Here is a 23,902-nt window from a genome sequence, read left to right as displayed (position 1 = left end):
TTTATCCACATCAGATGACGATAGCTTGGGGAAAAAAAAATAAAAACTAAACACCATGCTGATCATTCAATATTTCATGTTTTGGAAGGGAAGACAGAATACGTTTTCATGCTGTAATGTTTCTTGAAGCCTTACTTTGAAACTTTTTGGCCATCAGCAGCACTGACAGATTTTCATTGACACTTCCTAGTCTGCAGCTGTCAATCTGGAGATAATGCAGAGCCTTGGCTTGTAGAAACTGTTTAAACATCACTCTGTTGTGGCACTACAGTTCAAAAGAAATGCAGCCACCACCAAGGGGAAGGGAAAAAAAAAAAAAAGTTAGGTCCTAAACAAAATATTTAGGTAGTTGAATCAAAACCAATTTTTAATACATTCCTTTAACACACAACATGAACCAGGTATAAATCTGACCCTGCGCCAATCAGCTGCACCGATGCTCTTTGTGAGTGCTACTTCCAGGCAAACGAGAGCACATGTAATTCCAGACAATGCAGAGTAAGGGAGGGGGAGATAGGGCCTGCTTCCTGACGAAAGGCCAGAAGTACTAAAAAGGGTTTTTCATATTTTGTGTCTATAAGAAAAATGCTTGGTATCCCTGATCCAAAGACTCTGCTCAATTTGCCCAGTAACATTTTGTCCTCTGGTGATCCAATAGCAGGAAATATTTAGGTTTTACTTGAATAGAGACTGTTGTAAAAGAGATGGTTACCAGATATTCAGCACAAATAACAAAATTTGTCATAAATGGAAACAACCCCCCCCCCCAAAAAAAAACCTTCGGAGAAGCAGCCTCCAGTGAAGGCGTAGCTGCATGTGACAGTAGCTGATGAATTAGCTCTTCTACAACTTCTATCAATGAAACATAGTAAGAGGGCACCTTGTTTACTTATTCCTTACAAGAGCAAAAAAAAACAAAAAACACACCTCTTACAGAGACTAGAGCGAAGGTGGCATAAGCATCTTATTCCTGAGAATTTAGAAGCATTTAAGATCTATTTAATCCCGTACCAAGCTGCTGTTACCGCAGCTAAAAAGGCATACATTGGTAACTGGATTTTAGCGTCTTTTAATAATTCTCAGGATTATTTAATACTGTTAAGCAGCTTGTAAGTCCACCATTGCAACCCCATGCTTTTCCATCTGTGGGACCCAATACCATCCTCTCAGAAGTTTTTTTTCGTCTTACTTTGTGCCACCTTTTCTGATAACTCACCCATAGATAATATTGTTCTGGATAGGACAAGATGGGACAGACTGCCCCCTGTTTCTCAATCTGAATGTGAGGATGACTGAACGTTATCTTGTGGGCTGGCACAGGAACCACGCTGACTCCAGCCTGTTCTCTTGCAATTTCCATTTTTATTAACACAAAACAGAAAGGAATGCTAACAATGACTTCCTACCTTTGCACTGTATTTCCAATGCAAGGTCTGAGAGAGGGTCAGGAGCTCCTACTCCTGGAGAAGTGGGGCCTCCTGATCTCCACTGGGCTCACATTCTTATTCCCCTCTCAGCAAAGAGCTTTCACTCTGTAGAATTTAAGGTGGACTAGGTTAAATGCCTAGTCCTGCACAGTTAAATGGGGAAAATAGGGTCACTCCATTATACTGAGATGGTTCAAAATTATTGATAATTTGAACACTGCAACAGTCTTCTAAATCCCTGTTCTACTGCTTTACTGAAACTCATTCGCTATGGTATTTGAGATTTCATTATTAATCTAGTCAACTCTGGCTATTTGCCAATCTTAAACAAAAAAACATCAGCTAATCCAACCATTCTTTCAAACTACTGTCCCATCTCATCCATGCCATTCCTTGCAAAGAAAATTGAGAAAGTGGTTCTATGCCATCTTTCAGAATTCCTGGATGAGAATACAATATTGGATCAATACCAATTTGGGTTCCATAATTTCCACAGCACAGTGACTTTGCTATTATCTAGACTAGATACAGGTACAGATATAGCAGTTTCTCTGCATTAGGGTATTATGGCCGCGGCGGTCCGCAACTGGGGCCGAAGAACTCACCCGAGGCGTTGGGCCGCCTCCGGGAATCCCACAATGTTTTCACGGCTGCTGCGGGGCCCAGCTGGCCGGGCTGACTCCTCCCCCTCTGGTCTCCTTAGAGCCGCGCGCATGGCAGAGACTTTGTATTTAAAGGGGCCATGACAGGAAATTGTCGTGGTTCCTCCCAGTGAACTCCACCTTCCGGGTTGCTATTTAAGGCAAGGTCTGCTCCTCAGACCTTGCCTTGGCTTCTTGGCTTGTAGTTGGAGCTTCTGGTGCTCCGAGTTCCTGTCTTCTCTGTTCCTGGTTCTGCTTCTCGTCCAGTTGGTTGGATTTCTTCAGGCTTTGACCCTTGGACCGGCTGCCGACCATTCTTCAGGATTTGACCCTTGGACCGGCTGCCGACCATTTCTCAGGCCTTTGACCCTTAGACCAGCTTCTAACCTTTCTTTGAGCTTCGGCTCCTGGACTGACTTTTGACCTGCTGGAGGCGCCTGCATCCAGATCTCTTCTCTGTCTTCAAGGGTCCACCTGAGTCCAGCCTCGCCTTCCGACGGTAGGGACCCAAGAGGGGTTACCCTCTTGGGTAGTGTCAACTCTACCTCGGACCAAGGGTCCACCTTCAGAATCATAACAGTAAGCCAAGGCCATGGACCCGACAGAGGCTTCAGCCCTGCAAGCCATTCCCGGCTTGGCCCAGAAGATAATGGAACAACAAAGGATGTTGGAATCCATGGCAGCATCTATGGACCGACTCAATGCCCGTCTGGATGCGGTGGTCGCAACACACACAAGTCCTCCACCAGCACAAGCACTGCCGGCAATACATGGCTACCCTCGGCCAGTAATTCCACTGTCAGCTCCCCCACGTTATGCCGGGGAACCTCGTCTATGCCTGGGATTTCTCGACCAATGCAGCATGCATTTCCGTCTTCAAGCTACCCTCTTTCCGGATGACATAACTAAGATGACGTACATATTGTCCTTACTGGAGGGCAAGGCTCTGGCTTGGGATTCCCTGCTGTGGCAGCGTTCGGATCCGGTATTACAAGATTTCCCATGATTCCTGGAACTATTTCGGACAGTGTTTGAGGAACCCGGAAAACAAGCAGCCGCTGGTTCCGATCTTCTTCATCTCCGTCAAGGAGGACGTTCACTCTCGGACTGCTCTCCCTGCAAAATATCGACAGTCTCTCTAAGCCATTCAGAATTCAGCCACTAGGCTACTTACTGGTATAGTAATAAATGATCCTTCCAGGAACTTGTGACCTGGATTGGCTACTGCTGGAACAGGATGCTTGGCTTGATGGACCCTTGGTCTGACCCATATGGTAATTCTTATAAAGTGTACAGCCATCAACAAATTGACTGGCCTATAATCTATATCATGTGAAGCTACCAAATGAAATTGGTGTTGATGGAATACAACTTATGGACAATTATCTAGCTAGATGAGGTAAGAACCGAAGACAATGAAACAAAAAAACTAAGAGCTTTTTAGTGATAGGAGATCAACAGTAATAGCATGTCCAGCATGTAACTAAGAAACGTGGGAAGAACTTCAGAAGTTCTATGCACCAGTAGGCAGTAAATTCTATATAATTGAATTGAGATGCCAATTGTTTTTTGCAAAAGCTTAGTGAGCATGTTAGTATAGACTCTTAGTGAAAAGTAAATTGTACAATGACTTAACTTGTGAACATTGTTGACAAAATAAAAGGTGGTGACTTCAATATAATAATCTTCTGTGGTTTGCCCAAGGACTGGGATGGAGAAAGTCCAGCTGTAGGTAACCTATCCAAGTCAGAATTCACATGTAATTGTGAAACAGATTGCTGGTGGAGTTGGAGAGAACAGTGTTACAAATGAGGTACTATAACAGCGGTGCAACCAACAAAGCGCATGATAAGAAACTTCCACCCAAAGACAAAAAAACCCAGTGATCAAACCATAAAATTGTTTCAAGGGTAGAGGAAAAGGCCACTTTGATAAAGATTGTGCAAGAACAAGTGCAAACCAAGAGAACACAGGAAGCCCACAAACTACACAATGGAAGAAAAGCAAGGCTGCAATATGTTAATGGAATGCAGTGCTCCCAATGGAAATTTCCCCAACACTTGGATCATCAATTCTCGAGTAGCACACCACATGATACTGAATGAAGATTACTTTTCCACACTGAAGAAAAATAAGTGACATCAATTGTTTCATAAAGGCAGACATGACCACCACACTGGCAAAGGGGTAACCTATGCAAAGATGGTCGATAACCATGAAAAGTTAAGCAAATTCATTGTCAAGAACACCATACTTGTACCGGGGATTAAGCCCAGAATGTTATTGGTACTGCAATTAACTGAGAACAGAAGATTTTATTTTCAAAGGCTAAGGGAGGAGGGGGGGCAACATTCATGATGAGAATAAAAACATGCTCATAAGGCAGAGAGCCTTCCAAGTGATGGAAAGGGCGAAGACCACAAGATGAAATGAGGGTCTATGCACGATTGTGTGTATGGAGCAGAAGAAAACCCTTTGACTTGGGATATCAGTAATACATATAAACAAAGACAGGATTCTAAAGATGGCCAAGATGCAAGCTGTACGAGTAATGCAATGTCGGCCGGCAAAGAGGATCAAATGTAATGAACGTTTCATAAGCAAGTCTGCACGTCAGCTATTTTCCAAAGCAACCACCAAGAGAGGTGATAAAGGAAATGGCACTATTGGCCTTTGTGCTGTGATCTGATTGAGAACATTTGACATGCAGAGCTAGGGTGGAGCAAGATACATTTTCAGCATTGTTGATGAAGCAAAATACATGCATGTGCTTGTCCAATGGGACAAAGCAGGCATGTTGAGAAAATTCAAGAGTGGATTCAGAAGGCCAACAGACCAACTCAGAGGATCCTGACAGAAATCTGCACTAACAACAAACTAGAGTACTGTTCTAGGACCTACAGCACATTCAGTGCAGCAATGGGATTGTACAAGTACACATGTACACCCCACAGCAGACTGGAATAATAAAGTGGATGAATTGTACCCAGTTTGATTTCACCGGTAGTACAATCAATAGTGGTAGCCATGCCAAAGCACTTTGGCTGTAATGGCCATACATAGCAATAGATCAAACTGAAAAAAATGAATTATCAAAATAAGTACAATATATATTTTTTATTAGATGGAAGTAAATGAGTTGTTTTGATGGTTTGGCAAGTTTATGAATTACTAAGATAAGTAAAATATATATTTTTAGTAGACAGCTGATTATTCTATAGTACTACATTAAAGTATAGGCATTTACAGGTCCGGGAGATGGAATAGTAGCACAGTTATCTGAGGACTGCTTATGGCCCATTGCGTGGCAGGAGGCAGTAGATTGTATCATTGTGCATTTCTTCTGATACTGCCTCAATATTTTTAATGTCAATTTTTGATTTTCAATATATTTTTTTTACAAAAATACATTTTTTGAGTTTGTTATAATAAGTTTACTAAAATCGTGAGTATTAATCCCTCATTTGTGTTGTTTTGATTTCATACATAGCAATATATATCAGGAACTATGTGATTAACAAGCATACTCCTAATGAACTGGTTTCTTGTGTTTCTGTTATTCTTCCGAATAAGGCACAGTGCAAAACGTTTACGAGTGTTGTGCATTTCCAGTTTATTTAAAAACAAATTCTGAGACTTTTTCAGCATTTATCTTCCAAACATAAAAACCAAGTTGAAATTGGGATAAAAGAAAAAAAAAAAAAGAAAAAAAGTGTTGAAATCACAAAATAATAATATATTTTAATACACATATACTTGCTAACAAAGCTCCAGTACAGGGGAAAAAAGGGGTAATGGAGAAGTGGGGGATGCCAATGCTTTGTCCCTACATGACAAACTTTTCCCTGCAGTCAACAGTACAAAGAAAAGTACCTTAGGATTAATTCCTCAGATGAAACAGAGCCAAGTTCTGCTGGCACATGGGATCTGGCTGGGAGGGCGCGGGGTAAGTCAAATTTAACAAGAAAATCAGACAATTGATTAGCAGCCCAAAATAAATACCGAGAATCTTTACATACAATATAAAATTTAGCATGATAGTTAAGGGCAAAAGCTGACTCTTTTTGCAATGCACTGTTTTTTAAGTTGAAACATCCAGATACATTCTTATCTTACGGCCCAGACATTCCTTATCCATAGCACAAAAAAAAAAGACATTATCAAAATATTATCAGGCTATAGGAAGAGAAGAATCAGGAGAATTACCTTTGAACTTGAGGAAACAGTCAATGTTTTTCAAGCTCTTGAGTTATAGAAAGTATTTGTAAAGGAGAAGAAATTAGAAACATAAATAGTCTTAATCTGTGGCAATACCTCACCAGAGAAATTTAAGCAAAGCATTCCATTAAATTTTTAAATAACTTAAGCCTAGGCAGATTACTGAAATGTGGAAAATTAATATCTGTAATGTTTCGCTATCGAGCCAAGTTCTGAACAGTCTCAATTTTTCTAGAAGTAATGGCACTGTCTTTAGCCACTTAAACTTTAAATAAATCAAATTCTCCTATTTCGAAATCAAAATTGCATTAGAGTCAGCACCAGATTGAACAGTACTTTGAGTTATTTTCAGTTTTTCATGTTGTTTCAATTGAAAGTGACTTTTAAAATCAAGAACAACTTTTAAAAGATCACACCGAAGATCCTGCCAAACCAATAAGCTAACCTCTGCTGAATGCTTCTCTAGCCCAGTAAGTGAGTAGGCCCCTCACCAGTCCAGATGAAACCACTGAAGCAGAGCCAGAAAGAGACTGGCACTGCAGCTTACATCAAAGACATGATAGGGCTAGCAGTACAGAGGAGCTTGGCGGGAGGAGAAGCAGCTGATCCAGGGCTGGACGCCATCCCAGACTCCCACGTTATCCCATATCATAAGGATTGATGTCATCATAAGAACATAAATTCTATGCTGGGTCAAATCAAGGTCCATTGAGCCCAGCATTCTGTCTCTTGACAGTGGCCAGTCCAGGTCACAAGTACCTGTTAGATCCCCAATAGTTGATCTATTTCTTGTATCACACTCTCAGGGTTAAGCACCAGCTTTCCTAAGTCTACCTGGCTAATAACTGTTTATAGACTTTTCCTTCAGGAACTTGTCCAATCTTCATTTAAACCCTTCCCATGACCATGTCCTCCGGCCATAGATTCCATAGCCTGGTTGTGAGCTGAGTGAAAAAATACTTCTTACAATTTGTTTTAAACCATGCCTATTTATGTGGTCAATAATTTTGTTTTTAAAAATAGCTTTGACCATTTTGTTTGGCACCGATGTCAGGTTCGCCAATCTATAGTTTCCCGGATCACCCAAGAGCCATTTTTAAAAACTGGCATCACGCTGGCCACCCTCCAGTCTTCTGGTACTGTGGCTGTTTTAAATAGTAGATTGCAAATCACTAGAAAAAAGTCTGCAATTTCATTTTTTAGTTCCTTCAGACCTCCTGGGTGCACACCATCCAGTCCTGTGATTTTTTTTTTTTAGTCTGTCAATCTGAATTATTACATCTTCCAGTTTCACAGTGATTTCATCTAGTTGCTTAGAGTCATCACCATCAAAAAATGTTTCTGGTGTGAGTATGGCCCTGACATTCTCCTTAGTAAAGACAGAGGCAAAGAATTAATCTAGTTTTCAGCTATTTCCTTGTTCTCCCTGACCACCCCTTTTATTACTTGGTCATCTAGCAGCCCAACGGACTCCCTCACAGGCTATTTGCTTTAACTGTACTTGAAAAAGTTTGTATTACTTGTTTTTACCTCAATAGCAAGCTATTTTTTTTAAATTCTCTTTTTGCCTTATTACTATTTTACATCTACCTTGCCAGTGCTTATGCTCTTCCCTATTTTCCTCATTTGGGTCTACTCTCCATTTTTTAAATAATACCCTTCTGGCTTTGTCTCTTTCAGCCCACTATTAAACCATGCTGGCACTCGTTTGGTTTTCCTTCAACCTTTGTAATGCATAGACTATATTTTCTCTGGGCCTCTAGGATGGTAATTTTAAACAGTGTCTATGTCTCCTGCAAGTTTTTAACCTTGTAGATTGCTCCTTTCAGTTTTTCTTCTAACAAATTTCCTCATTTTATCATAATCTCCCTTTTTATAGTTAAATGTTGTTGCAGTAGTTTTCCTTACTATTCGTCCTTCGGTGATATTGTCATATTTGATTAAATTATGATCACTGTTGCCAAATGGATCTGCCACATTTATCTCTTGCCCCAGGTTCTGCATTCCACTGAGAACTAGACCTAATATATTGTCCTCTCTTATTGGTTCCATGACCAACTGTTGCATGAAGCAGACATTGATGGCATGTAAGAACTTTATCTCCCTTGCATGTCCTGATGTGACAATTATTCAATTAATACTCTGGTAATTGAAGTCTCCCATTATTATTGTGTTGCCTATTTTACTAGTCAGTTTAATCTTTGGTAGCGTAAGAAAATGCCATACTGGGTCAGACCAAGGGTCCATCAAGCCCAGCATCCTGCTTCCAACAGTGGCCAATCCAGGCCACAAGAACCTGGCAAGTACACAAAAACTACGTCTATTCCATGTTACCATTGCTAATGGCAGTGACTATTCTCTAGGTCAGGGGTCAGGAACCTTTTTGGCTGAGAGAGCCATAAACGCCACATATTTTAAAATGTAATTCCATGAGAGCCATACAATATGTTTAAAACTAAATACAAGTAAATGTGTGCATTTTATGTAAGATCACACTTTTAAAGTACAATAAGTCTCTGAAAATATTACACCAGGCCTTAAGACACCAATACATCTCCTATTAGGAAAACAGACCAAGTCAGGCTGCTATAGAGTCCTACACAGAAACTACACGCCAGCAGAAAACCTCACCTGAATCACGTGCTGTCCCTCACCTAACATAGAATAAAGAGACCAAAACACATAACAAGAAGCATGCAGAAAAAACTGAATTGGAAACTGCAACAAGCCAGAGTCTGTATGCAGTGTAACAAAGAAAAAAAGAAACATCACCCATCCTTATAAAACAAATCAAGAAATATAAAATCATCAGCAGTAAAACTGTACTAACAAAAAGAACATATTTTGAAACAGCTGATGAGTGGAATATCCAATAATTAAAAACTCATATAAAACATTTCCAGACACCAACAAAATATTTCAAAATAGCAGACACAAAGACCCAGTAATGAAAAATAATAAGGATACAAAATTTTTTTTGCTCTGCATACCTGGGAACGTTTGATATCCAGGTGTCCTGAGATTGTTCTGAATTAGCAGGAGGTGGGGTGGTTTGCTTGGAACTTTCTCCTCTTTCAGTCACATACCAGCACTCTCTCTCACACTGGCTCTCAATGACACACCTATACACACATGCTCTCAGTACTCACATATACACATGTTTTTTCTCTCTCACTTATATAGGCTCTTAATTACACATTTACACACATGCTGTCTATCTTTTCACGCTTACACACACACACACAGGCTTTCAATCACATAAATACATGCTATCTTTTTTTCACACACAGACTCTCATTCACATGCTTACAAACATGTCCTCTCTTTCTCTCATTTACACACAGGCTCTCAATCACATACTCACATGCTCCCTCACCTAAATCAGCTCTCAATCACACACAGACACACATGGTCTCTCTCTTTCTCTCATTTACACACAGGCTCTCAATCACATACTCACATGCTCCATCACCTAAATCAGCTCTCAGTCACACACAGACACACACATGCTTGCTCGCTCATTCACTCTCTCCCCCCCACCCCCACCCCCACCTCGGGAACTCGCGGCAGCAGCAGCCTCCTCCCAACGCTAACCTCTTCATTTTCAGCCCTCGCGGAGGCGGAGTCCCATCGGCCGCGGTTGAACCTCTTCATTTTCCTCCGAGCCGCGCTGCAGTCTTCTTTTCTTCGGGCCGATGCCGAGCGCACCAGCGTGGCCTCTTCTTGCCGCGCAGGCACCCGATACTCTCCACTTCCTCTTCCGGGCCGCGGGGGGGGGGAGAAGAGAGCACGCCGGTGCCGCTGACTCCAGCTGTCCTGCCGCGTTCCGCCCGGGCTGACAGCATTTTAAGCCCGGGCGGAGGAGGACCGGGGTGCAGCTGGGTCAGCGGGAAAGTGTGGCGACTGTCTGCGAGCCAGATGCAGCCCTCAAAAGAGCCATATTTGGCTCGCGAGCCATGGGTTCCCGACCCCTGCTCTAGGTGAACTTAATAGCAGGTAATGGACTTCTCCTCCAAGAACTTATCCAATCCTTTTTTAAACACAGCTATACTAACTGCACTAACCACATCCTCTGGCAACAAATTCCAGAGTTTAATTGTGCGTTGAGTAAAAAAGAACTTTCTCCGATTAGTTTTAAATGTGCCACATGCTAACTTCATGGAGTGCCCCCTAGTCTTTCTACTATCCGAAAGAGTAAATAACCGATTCACATCCACCCGTTCTAGACCTCTCATGATTTTATCCCCCCTCAGTCGTCTCTTCTCCAAGCTGAAAAGCCCTAACCTCTTTAGTCTTTCCTCATAGGGGAGTTGTTCCATTCCCCTTATCATTTTGGTAGCACTTCTCTGTACCTTCTCCATCGCAATTATATCTTTTTTGAGATGCGGCGACCAGAATTGTACACAGTATTCAAGGTGTGGTCTCACCATGGAGTGATACAGAGGCATTATGACATTTTCCGTTTTATTCACCATTCCCTTTCTAATAATTCCCAACATTCTGTTTGCTTTTTTTTTGACTGCCGCAGCACACTGAACCGACGATTTCAATGTGTTATCCACTATGACACCTAGATCTCTTTCTTGGGTTGTAGCACCTAATATGGAACCCAACATTGTGTAATTACAGCATGGGTTATTTCTCATTTTATCAAAGTTTCCCTTTTGAAAGTTTAGCATGAGAGCCTTGGATTTGCACACTGTTCCTCTTCCGGTCATTAAATCAAATTTGATCATATTATGATCACTATTGCCGAGCGGCCCCACCACCGTTACGTCTCTCACCAAGTCCTGTGCTCCACTGAGAATTAGATCTAAAATTGCTCCCTCTCTCGTCGGTTCCTGAACCAATTGCTCCATAAAGCTATCATTTATTCCATCCAGGAACGTTATCTCTCTAGCATGTCCCAATGATACATTTACCCAGTCAATATTGGGGTAATTGAAGTCTCCCATTATTACTGCACTACAATTTGGTTAGCTTCCCTAATTTCTCTTAGCATTTCACTGTCAGTCTCACCATCTTGATCAGGTGGACAGTAGTATACCCCTATCACTATAGTCTTCCCCGACACACAAGGGATTTCCACCCATAAAGATTCAATTTTGTATTTAGTCTCACGCAGGATGTTTTATCCTGTTGGACTCTATGCCATCCCGGACATAAAGCGCCACACTTCCTCCAGAGTGCTCCTCTCTGTCATTGCGATATAATTTGTACCCCGGTATAGCACTGTCCCATTGGTTATCCTCTTTCCACCATGTCTCTGAGATGCCAATTAAGTCTATGTCATCATTCACTGCTATACATTCTAATTCTCCCATCTTACTTCTTAGATGTCTGGCATTAGCATACAAACATTTCAAAGTTTGTTTTTTGTTTGTATTTTCATTCTGCTTTTTAATTGATAGGGATAAGTTAGAATTTTTTAGCTCAGGTGAGTTTTTAGTTACAGGCACTTGGACTACTTTTCTAATTATTGGAACCTCACTGTCGGGATGCCCTAATTCTAATGCATCATTAATATCCTTTAAAGATACCTCTCTCTGAACCATGCGCTGCTGAGCGACTGTCGTCTTTCCCCTTTGTTCTAGTTTAAAAGCTGCTCTATCTCCTTTTTAAAGGTTAGTGCCAGCAGTCTGGTTCCACCCTGGTTAAGGTGGAGCCCATCCCTTCGGAAGAGACTCCCCCTTCCCCAAAAGGTTCCCCAGTTCCTAACAAAATGGAATCCCTCTTCCTTGCACCATCGTCTCATCCACGCATTGAGACTCCGGAGCTCTGCCTGCCTCTGGTGACCTGCGCGTGGAACAGGGAGCATTTCAGAGAATGCTACCCTGGAGGTTCTGGATTTAAGCTTTCTACCTAAGCATTTTGCAGTCTGTTTCTTCAACCTGGCCAGGCAGGTGGCAATATATCCTCACAACTATACTCTTCCCTTTTCCATCTATATAGATTCCAGAGTGCAGTTTGTTTCCTGCAAAACTTTTATCCTGCTTGACTATATCATCCTTAATATATAGTGCCACCCCTCCACCACTTTATCTGCCCTGTCATGTCAATATAATTTGTACCTGGGTATCACAGAGTCCTATTGGTTATCCTCCTTCCACCAGGTCTCTGAGATGCCTATTATATCTACATAGCACAATTGCTTATCTGTAACATGTATTTTTTGAGGACATCAGGATGTCAGTCTTCATACATGGGTAACATCATCCAATGTAGTCCCATAAGAAATTTTCATCACAAAGATTCTAGAGCTTTCAATATGCTCAGTAGAGCCACCTCCTTATCTCAGGTAGAATCCCCTCAGTCCATGATTTAGCAGATACATGGAAAAACCAACTCCCAGGGGATGTAGGAGGGTATTTTGAGGACTGACATCCTGTTGTTCTTGGAGAAAACCTGTTAAAGGTAGCAAAACTGCTTTCTCCATAGACAAGCAGGATGGCAGTCCTCACACATGGGTGGATCCCAAGCTAAAGTCTGCCGAAAATATGAAAATTGGGGAAATCCTTTAGTGCAGAAGCACCACCATTTGCCCCACCCCACTTTTTTGGTGAGGCAGCCAATCTATAAAGGTTCTAGGAGCGAAAAGTGTTTTGGGTGTTGGTATGACAGACAGAAACCCAGATACACAACAAGGCGTCTGAAGGCAGAGGCATAATGCGAGCACGGTGTGAGAAGCCCACTGAACTACAAAAAACCAATACAGTCAGAGCTTCTGAACAGTGAATTCTGATTAGCACCAGTAGGCCTAGAACCTCTTGGGTAGAGGCAAAGAAACAAATTACCAAGGACAAGAGAAAAAAGCTCTTGGATCAAGACTACAAAGGGGTTTTTCTTCTTTGATGTTATAAGACAACTGAAAATCAACAAAAATAAAACTGCAGTTCATTATCAACCAAGTAACAAGACAGATTGGGGATGCAGAGCGATACCCAAAAGAAACAGAGGGTATGGAAACCACATATCCGCTCAGAGAAGTGGCAGCAAGAAGCATCTGCAAAAGAACCCACCCGCTGAAATACAAGGTCTTACCTCCAAGGTCAGAGGGGTTAAAAACCAGAATGCCAAGACAAGACAGGCTACTTTTCCACTGGAAGCCCCATGCCAAGATGCTGAGCAGGGCAGTGAGCTGCGACTGAAGTTCAGCTAAATGATGTACTTCACCATTAGTGAAAAAAAAGCACCTTGGCTAGGGATCTGGCCCAAGCAGGGAAAGAATTGCATACCCCTTTTGTGAAGGTATATGCGGTGACTACTCCCCCATATGTCCCCTGTCTTCCTCCTGGACTTTCTAACTGGAAGTCAGAAGAAGTGACCACCACAAGAAGGCAGACCCCTGGCTACAGAACAAAGGAAACTGCCTTCAGGCTGTAGAAAATACAGTTGGGTGACTTCTCAACCATACAACCCCACAGCCAATCCCAGCAGGGAGCTGCCTCTGAGGCAAACACAGCCCAAAGGGCCCATCTACCCTCAGTAAACATAGGCAATGTATACTGAGAGAGATCTAGACTCCAGCTGGTAACAGCAACCTGAAAAAGTAGTCTGTAAATCTCTCTGCTTTTCAGAGAAAACAGGACTGCTGCAAGGAGCAGCCCCTGTGGAAAAGAACTTCCACTGATCTTGGAACCTTGAGTGTACCAGAGGAAGAGCAGGCTGATCAGTAGAGCAGATTGCCCATCAACCAAGCATAGGTATCAAATCTATGGCTCGAGATAAAATCATGGTAAACAAGCACAAATGTCTGCATGGATACAGACTACCTTGCTAGCCAACAATTGCATCTACTGATAGGGTCACCTCTGAAAGAGAAAATAAGAACCCTTAAGTAACTGCAACATGGGGGGAACCGCTTTTGTGAGATCCTCTACCTTAACCCAAGTAGACATACATATGGCAAACTGTCGGAAGGCCAAGAGGTCAGTCAAGAGGGATGGAGAAACTTCCCCCCAAAGGAATAGTGCCACCCAAACTCAACACTGATGAGCAGGAGTGGCACAAAGTGAAACTATGCATGTTGCACTCAGCAGGTATCCAAAGAGGCACGCCATCCACGTAAGAGGAATCCACATCTGCAGAATGTTCTACATGGAGTTCCCATTCACTGCCCACCACAAGGCACATCCACTGCATAGCAATGCAACGGAGCGAGAACTCCCAATGGACAGCCTTCAGGTCCCATGCGAAAACAGAGGGCAGCTGCCACCCAGAGGGTAAGCCAATCCAGAGAATGGAGTGTGAAAAACAACCCCTTCCCTGAGCAGAAAACAAGGCACAGAGAAGTAATCTGCCAAAGACATCCCTCAAAAGCCAATAGTCAGACCTCTCATCCCCAAGGTGGAGGGAGAGCACACTGCTCAACCAGATTGGTTTAATTCCAGAAAACCTCCAACTCCTTGGATGAGAGAAGGGCACAATCGCCGACTTATGTGATTCTACTGGCGACAAGGACAGTTGCTGGAGGCCGCCAATCAGACACTAGGGTCAAAAAGGCAACCAGGCACAGGAAAGAACAGCAAAAGTGATTCAGCTGGCCATGCTGCTGCATTGATTCATGTGACTCAAGGGCTGTATCACTGCCCCACTGGGGCCAGCACTGGAGAGAATGCGCCCTAGAGGCTTACCCTAAAGGGGATCACTGGTGTCATATTGTGCCCCCAGGTGACAGATACATGAAGATACTAGAAGATGCCTAAGTTGCTACCTGCCAACTCCCGATAGTGATCAAGAGCCACTGCAATGATGCATCTGGCACAGGCAGGCCAGCATGGAAGGTATATCTTGGTACACATGGTGATAGTGCGCGATAATGAAGATGCCCTGTATGGGACTTACCACAATGTGATGGAAGGAATGGCGCCCTGGGAGTCTACAGCACCCAGGCACACTCCACAACAGGATTGGTGTTGATGGCACCCTTGGTACCACTGTCCATGGTAATTAGGAACTCCACAGAGGCGACAGCAATGGTAGCACCCTGGCAGAGTGCATGGTGATCCGGAGGCACAGACTACTCTCACCAGTGGCAACCCTGCCTTCAGCACTTTACTGTCCCGATGATGCTCTATGGCAGCAGCAGCAGCACTCACCACACTCTGCATTACCCTATGTCACTTGGTCCCACAACACACACTTGACGACAAGGGCACTCATGGCACTCAATGTGGTGAGTTCCCACAGCACCCGATGTGCCTCGCACGTGATGACCACCATGGTGCTCAATGGCAATCATGGTGCTCGTTTGTGACCATGATACCTGATTGCAACCCAGGTGCACAACGATGCCCATGGCTCATAAGTGGATGACAGCTCCAATGGCAGCCACTACATTGGATGGAATCCAAGATGCCCACTGCTCTTAATGGTATCTACAGCACTCAATGTCTAGGTGCCTGGTGCTCAATAGCAACAAGCACAACCCTGGTGCTTGATGATAACCTGGGCCTCCATAGAGCTTGATGGTACACAGCGTGCAGTGCTTGCTAGTGCCACTGGTACTCGACTTGATGGCATCAAAGGTGCCTAAGACACCTGATGACATCTCTCAATGGCATCCAGGGTGCTCGATATCATCCATAGCTACCATGCCACAGTACCCAAAGGTATCCATGCTGTTCGACAGCATCGGTGGCACCCACGGTGCTTAATGGTGTTTGTAGCGCTCACTGTCCTCGATGGTGCACATGGCACACGATGGTACCCATGGTGCTTGATGGCAACAATGTCACGGTACCCGATGGCTGGCATCGGTGGCGCCCATGGTGCTTACTGGCATCATAGGTGCCCATGGCGCATGATATTCTCCATGACACGATGGAATCGATGGCACCCCCAGTGCACAATGGAATCTATGGCACTGGATCCAGCGCACCAACTGGTGTCCATGGCACTTGACAGTGTCATGCAGCCACGGTGCTCAATGGCATCAAGGGTGTCCATAGTGCTCGAGGATGACCATAGTTCTTGACAGTGCTCCCAGCACTCAAAAGCGACCATGGCGCCCCTGGGGCCACTGGTGCTTTGCCACAGATATTCATGGGCAACCGAAGCTTACATGGCACCAATGATGCATTAGCGAAACTGATCATCCAGGTTCATGCTCACCCTCTCTCTGAAGGAGATGCAGTTCCAGATCGTTCTGACAAGCAGGAGGGGAGGCTGCATCATCCAGGGCACCAGCTAAGGAGACTAGCTCTCAGGAATGTGGGGAGGATGAGCTCTCCTTCCCATGGGAACATCTGGTCCTGTATTTCTTCACAGTTTGAGCCTCCGTCCACGCCCTGGACTTCCTGGAATTCCTGCCTGGGTAGGAACTCAGGCAAGTCCCAAGGCCAGAAGCCTACTCAGACCACAACAAACTGCACACTGCCTGTCCGAACAAGCATCTGACAAAGGCAAAAAACAGACAAATTAAGGAAAGGACACAGGAAAAAGTTGCAGATGCAGTATTATTTATTAAAGGGAAAAACCCTGTCAGCTGCACAGTAAACAAGGTCCACCATGTGGTAGATAGAGAGTTGCTACTAGAAAGAGAGAGAAAAAACAAACTACCGCAAGGAAATTGACGGAAAATAAAACACACCAAGGCTCTGCCTGAAAAAACAGCTGTGTGCAGTTCCAGAACTGTTATAGCATTAGCTGTGAGGAGAGCAAAGCTGAAAATATGACCATAAGGCTATGCAGAAAAAGAAAGACTAAGGGACACTTCCTGAGAGACAGGGAGATGGATACAGCTGCACATGCTCAGTAGAGCATGCTGAAAGCTCTAGAATCTTTGAGATGAAAGTTCTGTGCCGGGCTCCATCGGATGATGTCACTCACATGAGGACTGCCAACCTGCTTGTCCTTGGAGAATTTCCTTTTGCGCCATACATTCTAAAGCTCCAGTCTTATTTTTCAGAATTCTGGCAGTTGCATATAAACATTTTAAAGCACTTTTATTTGTAGTTATATTTCTATTTTTTATTTACCACATCTTATTATCAGATGATACAGGCCACCCAGTTATGCACTTTCCTAATTATCGAATCACCCCATTCCTCTTCTCTGCTGCTCTCTCCCTGCTCTCAACTACAGTTTCCATGATGTCATGTCTGATGCTTCCCAATTGTCCTGCAAGGTCCAGGGGAATGACAAAGCTGTCAATTAGACCTATAACCACAGCATCCTCCTAGGGAAAGATATTTATTTTAGGCATCATACATGTAATCAATGCTTAAAAAAAAATCAAACAGTAGAAAAAAGACACCTACCTACCCAGAATTATACCTGTACCATCAGTCAGTTGTAAATTCACACTTCTGGACATGAACTTTAATTTATTATTATGAATTGGTAAACTTTTATTTAACACCCAGAGCCTGGTCCTGTCTATTCATCGCAGCCTCTACCGCATGGGAAGAGCTTACAGTATACACACACTGGGAATATCTTATCATCTGGGCCACAAGTGAGAGTTACCACCGTAAAAAGAATTCCCCTTAGGGAGAGATCACGTGATGCTGTGAAGGGGAGCGGATGTAGTTCTCCTTCTCTGGCTCCCGGTTTCCCCCATCTATAACAGCCATTGCTTTCTGGTGGATCCCTGGAAACAGCATTGGAATCTCAAACACCCAAAGAAGCATTAGCTGCTGAAAATGTCGACTCGAATGGCTAAAAACGACCGAGATAAAGATAGAGAGCGACCGAGGCCTACTGACACAATGTCAGATGAGGAAGTTGGAGCCTTGGAGTCACCTATCCCTACAAACTGGGCCGATATTAAGGCCGCAGTCGTAGAGGCCCTGGAGCCAGAATTTAAAAAAATATCCACTCAAATACAAGACCTCACCACATCTATCGCTTGATATGAGAAACTATTCTCTGACCTGGAGCAGAGAGTTTCAGATACGGAAGATGGCCTCCAGGCCTCAAAGTCGGAGCTGGCAGATTTAAAGGCGGCACTGGCACAGCATACTGACAGTTTTGAAGACCTGGAGAATCGGTCCAGGCGCTCAAACCTCAGATTCGTCGGGCTGTCCGAGTCCCAGGATGAAAGGGAGCTTCCAAAGTATTTGAAGCATGGCTGACTCAGGAGCTGCCGTTATCGCTGGCGTGCGGCCCCCTGCGCATTGAGCGTGCACATCGATTAGGCCCGAAACGGTTGCAACAGGAACGGCCCCGGGTGATCATTGCGAAGATTTTAAACTTCGCACATAAAGCCAAAATTTTGCTGGCGGTGCACGGGGGGAAAGCTCTCCCCTTCGATGGTCGGAAGATTTTGATCTTCCGGGAATTTTCACCGGCCCTATCAGCTCATTGATCAAATCCACTAGGGGGTCCCGTCATATACCTGCAATTAAGAAGCCTGGGGGACAGATAGTAAATGACACCCCTGATATTTTACAATCCTTTCATAGTTATTACTCTGACCTGTACAAGTCTGAGGGCTGGAGTTCAGTCAACTGGGATGATTTTTATGCGCACCTTCATCTTCCTTCCATCACTCCTGACCAAAGTTGATTTTTGAACGAGTGAATTTCGGAAGAGGAGGTGCAACTAGCCATACGTAAAACGCAGAAACTAAAGACCCCTGGTCGGATGGATATAGTGCGGAGTTTTACAAATGTCTCATAGACCCACTCGTTCAACTCCTTCCCTTGGTGTTCAATACTTTGGTGGCGGGGGGGACCTTTCCTAGCCATGGGAATACGGCTCATGTAACTCTCATCCCTAAGCCTGGGAAAGACCCACTACTGCCCGCTTCATATCGCCCAATCTCTTTGTTTAATGTGGACCATAATCTGCTGGCAAAGATCCTAGCAGATAGGCTGGGGGGTATTCTGCCCCTTTTGATTAAGCCAGGGCAGGTGGGTTTTATCAAGAAATGTTATGCCCTCACAAATGTCCGACGGGTGGAGGTGGCAACGGCACTCTGTAACCGAACGGAAGAACCCTATCTCATTGTCAGTTTAGATGCTGAAAAAGCTTTTGACTGGGTGGAATGTGGATTTATGTTCCATCTGCTCAGTCTAATGGGGTTTGGGGAATTCTTTTATCAGGCCATTCAGTTGCTCTATCAAACCCCGGCTGCCTCTATTTTGGTTAACGGGACACAATCTGATCCATTCCCAGTCTTGTGGGGTACGTGTCAGGGATGCCCGTTGTCACCATTACTATTTCTTTTGACTTTAGAGCCATGCTCCTTGCTACACAGGAGTCGCCTGGAATACGAGGATTCCATTTCCATTCCCAGGAGCAGAGGGAGATTTTTAAGTACGCAGCCTTTGTGGATGATATTTTAGTTTTTCTCACGTCCCCGCAGCAGTCGTTGCCAGCCCTTCTTGAGCTGTTTACCAATTTCAGTACTATTTCTGGCTTACAAATTAATTGGGACAAGTCGGAAACCCTTGCTTACCTGGAGTCTCTTAAAAAGCAATGGGGTGATACTTTCCCTCTGCGTTGGATGGGAGAGTCGATTAAATATCTTGGGATAAATTTGTCCACTAATTTAGAGGCTATCTACAACCTCAATATCCCAGACCTCCTCAAAGTCACTCAAGATATGCTGTGTGTCTGGAGGGAACTCCCGTTATCCCTGGGCGGGCTCATCTGTTTAAAATGATTCTCCTACCTAAATGGCTGTATGTACTACAAAATTTCCCCCTCTCGCTCAAATGCTGTGATATTGGGCATTTGGATAAAATGTTGCGTGTCTTTTTGTGGCGGGGGAGGAAAGCCCGTATTCCACTAACCTGGTTGACAATGAAGTAGAAGTCGGAAGGCATGGGAGTGCCCGATCTCTCCAGATACAATGTGGCGGCCAACTTTAGGCTGGTATGAGCTTGGCTGTTAGGGGAGTCCTCTTTTGTCAATATTCTGGCAGAGGAAACGTTGGTGGTCCCCTTAGACCTGAAATTTATTTTGATGGGCCAGCTCACTGCTCTACCCCCGGTGCTTGCTCAGAACCCTTTAATCACCCCCATTAGAAGGGCCTGGCTGTTCCTCGCTAAACAGCTAGGATTGCCCAGGGTTTGCTCTTAACTTTTGTTGCGTCAGTCGCTGCTCGACGCCCTTAGTCCGCCCTCTTTACCTCTGTGGCGACTCCCTCCGGGTCTGATGGATGGTTAGCTGCCGCAGAGTCTTCTTGCAGTCTCCCTCTGGCTTCCTCGGACCGGCATGACGCTGCGAATCCACCATGTTCCTGATGACGTAGGGCGCGCGCGCTCCGATTGATGTACTAGCAAGGGCGCAAACCTCAGGGGCGTCCCCCTGAGATGACGTCATCCGCTTCCAATATAAGCGGTCTCAGTATTCGCTAACGAATCGAGTTAGCAAGGGGATTGCTTCGACTTTACTCCCAAGCTACTCTGCCTCCTCAGACTTACCAGGGGTACCCGCTCCTCGGAGGCCTCGTCTCTTTTCTTTATTTCAGATTGCAGATAGGAACCGGTCCTCGCTCCTCGAGGGCCCATGTTCCTGAACACTCTGAAGATTCTCTACTGCCTGGAAGCTATCGCAGATGCAGACATTTGTGAGTTACCATCACTCTCTCAGAGCTTTCCCTGGAACCAGGTACTCGCTCCTCGAGGGCCTAACCCTTTCCAGCTACTGAGCTTCCTTAAAGACCTTATGTGAGTTTTGTCATCCAGTTCTGGCTATAAACACAGCATACCCTGCCTACTCACTATCTATAATATCTCTACAGCTCAACCCTGGGATCGCTGTTCCAGTATCTGAGGGACTTCAGCCCTGCTGGGCATATCAGCTCACTACTGCCACCTCTGGTGGTTCTACTAACCTGTCTAATAAAAGAATTATCTGTGTCTGTCTCCGTACTCAAGCCTAGCCAGTGGTCCCTCTCAGGATATCCTCCTGGGGGCGCAGTCATCTGCCATCGGCCCAAGGATCCACCTATCTACATTCCTCTACAGCTGAGTGCTCTCTCCAAGCACTCCGCTGGTAACAGATTGCTACTCCTTCTCCATCAGGAGTCTTCAGCAACAGATTCATAACAGATTGCTACTCCGCAGTCTAAACCCTAGCAGATTGTTTACTACTCCCTCTACAGGAGCTGAGCATATCAGGTTGCTAACTTCTCCTTCCACAGGAGCAGATTCATTACAGATTGCTAACTCCTCCCTTCTTGAGGAGTAGATCATAACAGATTGCTAACTCCTCCTTTCCTTAGGAGCCGATTCATAACACCTTTTGCCTATAGTGGGGAACCAAGAGTTTGCACCGGGCTCCCATTCGGTCAGTTTTCAAGGGTGGGGACGAAAGGCGTCACTCGATTGGGTCATTTGATGGATGGAGAGGGGAATCTTTTACCCTTTGATAAACTAAGGGAACTCTATGGGTTCACTGGTGTTCATTTCTTTGGATACATGCTAATTTGGCATTTCCACTGGTGCAATAGGCTAGACTTCCGGCCCACTTCCATGCATTGGACACCTTTTTTCAATTTGAACACCAAGGTACCCTGCTCTCTCTCCGTGTATTACAAGGGGTTATTTCAGGGCCTCTCTCAAAGCACCTATCTTACAACTGAGGAGCAATGGAATCAGGATGGGGGGTTTTTCTGTAACAATGGAGATTTTTTTCTGCATGCATGAGGAATATGATCATGGTTACTGGCAATATGTATTTCAGGGAAATGCATTACAAGTTTCTGAGGAGAGCGTTTGTCTCACCGCAAATCGCTTACCACGCTAAATTAACCCCGTCGGCTCTATGCCCATGCTGTCAATTATCCATAGGGACCCTGTCGCATGATTTTTGGGCTTGCTCCCTCATCCAAACCTATTGGGGGAAAATAACAGATTATTTGCACAACTTAATAGATGTGAGTCTCCTATTCGTTCCACAGTGGATGTTATTTGATTGCATTCCCCAGACACTTGTTCGGGCTATGGGTATGTTTGTCAAAAAGGCGTGTGCGGTGGGGAAGAAAGTTATCTTATGGTATTGGAGGGAGAAGGACGTCCCCTCCTTTTGGGTTTGGCGCATTCATCTCCACCGTATGATGCAGATGGACAATCTGACTTCGCGATTGTCACCACACCACCGTTGTAACTTCTTACAAACTTGGGACGCTTATTTGCAAGCCCTGCTACATCGTTCCAGAAGTTTGGTGCTCAATAACTAAGGGAATGAACACGGGATGCTCAACTGGAAGCGGGTAATCATACGGCAGCACGTAGACATCAATTCTTGTGATTGATGAGAAATTCAAGTGAGCTTCAATGCAGGATTGATCAAATGGGATGGGGTATTCTATGGGAGGAGGGGAGGGGTGGGAGGTCAGGGGTGACACTGTCCAATGACACTGTCCATCACCCACAAAGGGGGAGGGGGGGGAAGGGCTCTTAGTGAAAATGTAAAAGAGCCCATATATACTATTGTTTTTCAATACTCCGGAGCTGTTGAAGTGTTCACGCAGCCTGGGCCTTGTGTCTTGATTCTGCTCAATAAAAACTATTTGTTCAAAGAATTCCCCCTAGGAATTGAGAATCAAGCATGAGATGGAATTTACAAGGCAGAGCAGCCCCTGAAGAAAAATAAATGTGTTTGTGTGCCCTTGAGATTAAAACCCCGCTAAGGGTTACAGGTGTAAATAAACGTAGATAAAAGATAAGCCAGATGATATAGTATATTTAAGTTTTTAGAAGACATTCGACAAAGTCTCAGGAAATTAAAGTCATGGAATAGGATATAGTATCCTATTGTGTATTAGTATCGGGTTAAAAGGAAACAGAGGGTAGGACTAAATGGTCAGTTTTCCAAATGGAGAGAGTTCATCAGCGGAATACCACAGGGATTGGTACTGGGACCCGTGCTGTTTATTCATAAATGATCTGAAAACGAGAATGATAAGCGATATGATCATATTTGCAGATGACACAAAAATATTCAAAGCTGTCATAACAGCAGCAGGTTGTGAGAAACTGTAAAAGAATCCTTTGAGACTAGGAGACCAGGCATCCGAATGGCAGATTAAATTTCATGTGGAAAAGTATAAAGTGATGTACATAGAGAAAAATGATCCTAACTAAAAGTACACAATGCTAGGTTCCATAGTCACCGGCCAGGAAAAGGACTTTGGAGTCTTTGTGGACAAAACATTGAAATTCTCAACTCTGCTTGCGGTGGCATTTACAAAATGAGATGGCTGAGGGGGGGACATGACAGAAATGTGTTAAATCATGAGTGGGGTGGAATGAGTAAATAAAGGATGGTTATTTACCCTTTCAAATAATATTATCACAAGGGAATAACTACTTGAAACTAACCACCAGCAGATTTTTAAAAAATTAATGGAAAGGACTTTTCCGTCAATGTACAAACTGTGGAATCTGTACCAGAGGACGTGGTCAAGGAAACTAGCATAGTTTAAAAGGTTTAAAAGAGGTTTGGACAAATTGTTGGAGGAAATGTTTATAAACAATTGCCACTAAAGAAAGTCAGATAAACAAAAAGAAAGCTATTGCTTTTTTTAGGATCTCGTGATACTTGTGATCCAGACTGACCACTGTCAGAGACAGGATACAGGGCTCAACTGACCTTGTTCTGACCCAGCATGGCATTTCTTACATTCTAATCTAATTGCAGGTTACCATGGAATCCACG

The 23,902-nt window shown here is 44.2% G+C and overlaps 1 protein-coding gene and 1 long non-coding RNA gene across 4 annotated transcripts in view; both read right to left on the bottom strand.

Moving 5' to 3' along the window:
- Window positions 1–23,902, bottom strand: part of ENOSF1 (enolase superfamily member 1) — a 137,742-nt gene that overhangs the window by 27,650 nt on the left and 86,190 nt on the right. For all 3 annotated transcript variants that reach the window (XM_029591093.1, XM_029591094.1, XM_029591095.1), the window contains one exon: window positions 136–265. In XM_029591093.1, the coding sequence (XP_029446953.1) occupies window positions 136–265 (130 nt within the window). The remainder of the gene's footprint in view (window positions 1–135; window positions 266–23,902) is intronic.
- Window positions 275–8,536, bottom strand: LOC115085268. Its single transcript, XR_003854772.1, has 3 exons — window positions 8,513–8,536; window positions 6,793–6,794; window positions 275–3,313 (listed from the first exon to the last, which is right to left on the bottom strand). It is a non-coding gene; the product is annotated as an uncharacterized LOC115085268 (long non-coding RNA).

The sequence above is a fragment of the Rhinatrema bivittatum genome, chromosome 2 (genome assembly GCF_901001135.1).
Source record: "Rhinatrema bivittatum chromosome 2, aRhiBiv1.1, whole genome shotgun sequence".
In the NCBI taxonomy this organism is placed as follows: domain Eukaryota; kingdom Metazoa; phylum Chordata; class Amphibia; order Gymnophiona; family Rhinatrematidae; genus Rhinatrema; species Rhinatrema bivittatum.
Note: the sequence above shows the minus strand (reverse complement) of the source record. Positions and strands in the feature narration are given on the sequence as shown.